At 37.8% G+C, this 2,101-nt stretch overlaps 1 protein-coding gene across 1 annotated transcript; it reads left to right on the forward strand.

Annotated features, from left to right (window-relative positions):
* The first annotated feature begins 901 nt into the window (after positions 1-901).
* LOC127094375 (uncharacterized) lies at positions 902-1,525 on the forward strand. The gene has a single exon (XM_051033216.1). It carries the CDS (start codon positions 902-904, stop codon positions 1,523-1,525), a length of 624 nt encoding a protein of 207 aa, XP_050889173.1.
* Positions 1,526-2,101: the final 576 nt, after the last annotated feature.

Below are 2,101 nucleotides of genomic sequence, written 5' to 3' on the forward strand. Positions count from 1 at the left end.
TATGATCATGTACTTTGTGATTGCTAGTAGACTCTTACGTAATTTTGAGGTGGTAAACATTCGACATATACCTCGACTTTAGAATCAAGAGGCCAATGACTTAGCTCAGATTGCCTCTGGATATAAAATTTCGAAAGAGAAATTACAAGATGTGATCGAGGTCAGAGAAAAAGTAGTTTCAACTATACTCTCCCCTATCAGATTTGAAGAAAACAAAGCTAGGATATGCTGACGAAGAGAATTTCGAGATTCTTGCAATGGAATGTTTGGCAGACGAAGATTGGAGAAAGCCAGTAATTGAATATTTAGAAAATCCAATAGCATATGCTAAACGAAAATCCAGGTATTGAGCTTTAAGCTATGTTCTTATGGGAAACGAATTGTTCAAAAAGACACCTCAAGGAGTCTTACTCAAATGACTTAGCGAATCCGAGGCATACATAGCCGTCTCTAGTGTCCATAGTGGGGCATGTGGGGCACATCAAGTGGGTCATAAGATGAAATGGCTATTATTTCGACAAGGAATGTATTGGCCTACCATGCTTAAGGATTGTATGGAATTCACTAAAGGGTGTCAAGAGTGCCAAGTGCATGCAGGTATACAACATGTCCCTGCAAGCGAACTTCACTCTATTGTGAAACCTTAGCCTTTTAGAGGTTGGGCGTTGGACCTAGTTGGAGAAATTCGACCAGCATCATCTAAAAGTCAAAGATACATTCTAGTGAGTATAGATTATTTCACAAAGTGGATTGAAGTTATACCGTTGACGAATGTCGACCAAGAGCCATGATCGAATTTATTCAGAAGCATATTATCTATAGGTTTGGAATACCATAAACTATTACAACGGATCAAGGATTAGTTTTTAATGGTCGAAAAGTCTAGGAGTTTGCTAAAGAAATGGGGTTAAAATTACTAACTTCCACACCCTATTACACTCAGGCTAATGGTCAGGTCGAAGTAGGAAATAAGGTGGTAATTGGGATAATTAAAAACCATGTGGGGAAAAAACCAAGAAATTGGCATAAGAAACTAGACCAAATTTTATGGGCATGTCGAACCTCCCCTAAAGAGGCTATAAATACTACGCCTTTCCGGTTAACATATGGTCATGACACTGTTTTGCCAATCGAAATCTACTTGCAATCAACAAGAATTCAGAGGCACCATGAAATTCCATCTGAGTCTTATTGGAACATGATGTTGGATGAATTAGTCTATTTAGATGAAGAAAGATTAAGTGCCTTAGAATTATTAAAAAGGCATAAAAAGAGAGTAGAAAAGTCTTATAACAAAAGGGTCAAAGTTAAATTATTTTTGACTGGATATTTAGTGTGGAAAGTGATTTTACCCATGGATCGGAAAGATAGAGCATTTGGAAAATGGTCCCCTAAATGGGAAGGCCCTTTTCCAGTCACTCAAGTTTTTTCAAACGACACATATGAAATTGAAGAGTTAGTTGAAGATCAAAGATTCTTGGAAATAAATGGGAAGTATTTGAAGAAATATAAGCCTGCACTTTAAAGGGTAAAAATAGCGAAAGAATAATTTATGTAAAAAAAAGTCACAGCCATAATGGTAAAATTGATGTCAACTAGATTGCCAAAATAGCCAAGTCATTACATAAAGAGCCACGAAGGGCTTTAAAAATCACCACAAGAGAATTAAACTAAGACAAACACTTCGAGTAAAGTCGACTCATCTAAAAGGGGAGAGATTCTTTCATTTTTTGGTACTTCGACTTTTGAAGATGTAAGCGACGTTCCCTACCAGATTTGTAAGCAGTAAGAGTGTCAATCTCCTCCCCCCAGTTTTTGGGCCTTTCCACATGTTGCGGGCCGATTTGCACTTCTTTCGCCAACACATCTTCGTCCAAGTTTAGGAGTCCCTCTTTGCGCTCCTTAGCCATGACAATCTTGGTTTACAACTCTTTGATTCGTTGCTCCCAAGATCTTATATTCTTGTCACATGCTTCAATTTCCTTATTATTCTTCTCATAAGTTTTTTCCAACTCAGCGCTTTTGGCAATGGATTCAGAGGCTGCTTCCCATTCTACAGTCTGAGTCTCTGATTTGCTCTGAATTTTGTTAGAAGCTTACC

This window comes from Lathyrus oleraceus, chromosome 6 (assembly GCF_024323335.1).
Source record: "Lathyrus oleraceus cultivar Zhongwan6 chromosome 6, CAAS_Psat_ZW6_1.0, whole genome shotgun sequence".
In the NCBI taxonomy this organism is placed as follows: Eukaryota; Viridiplantae; Streptophyta; class Magnoliopsida; order Fabales; family Fabaceae; genus Lathyrus; species Lathyrus oleraceus.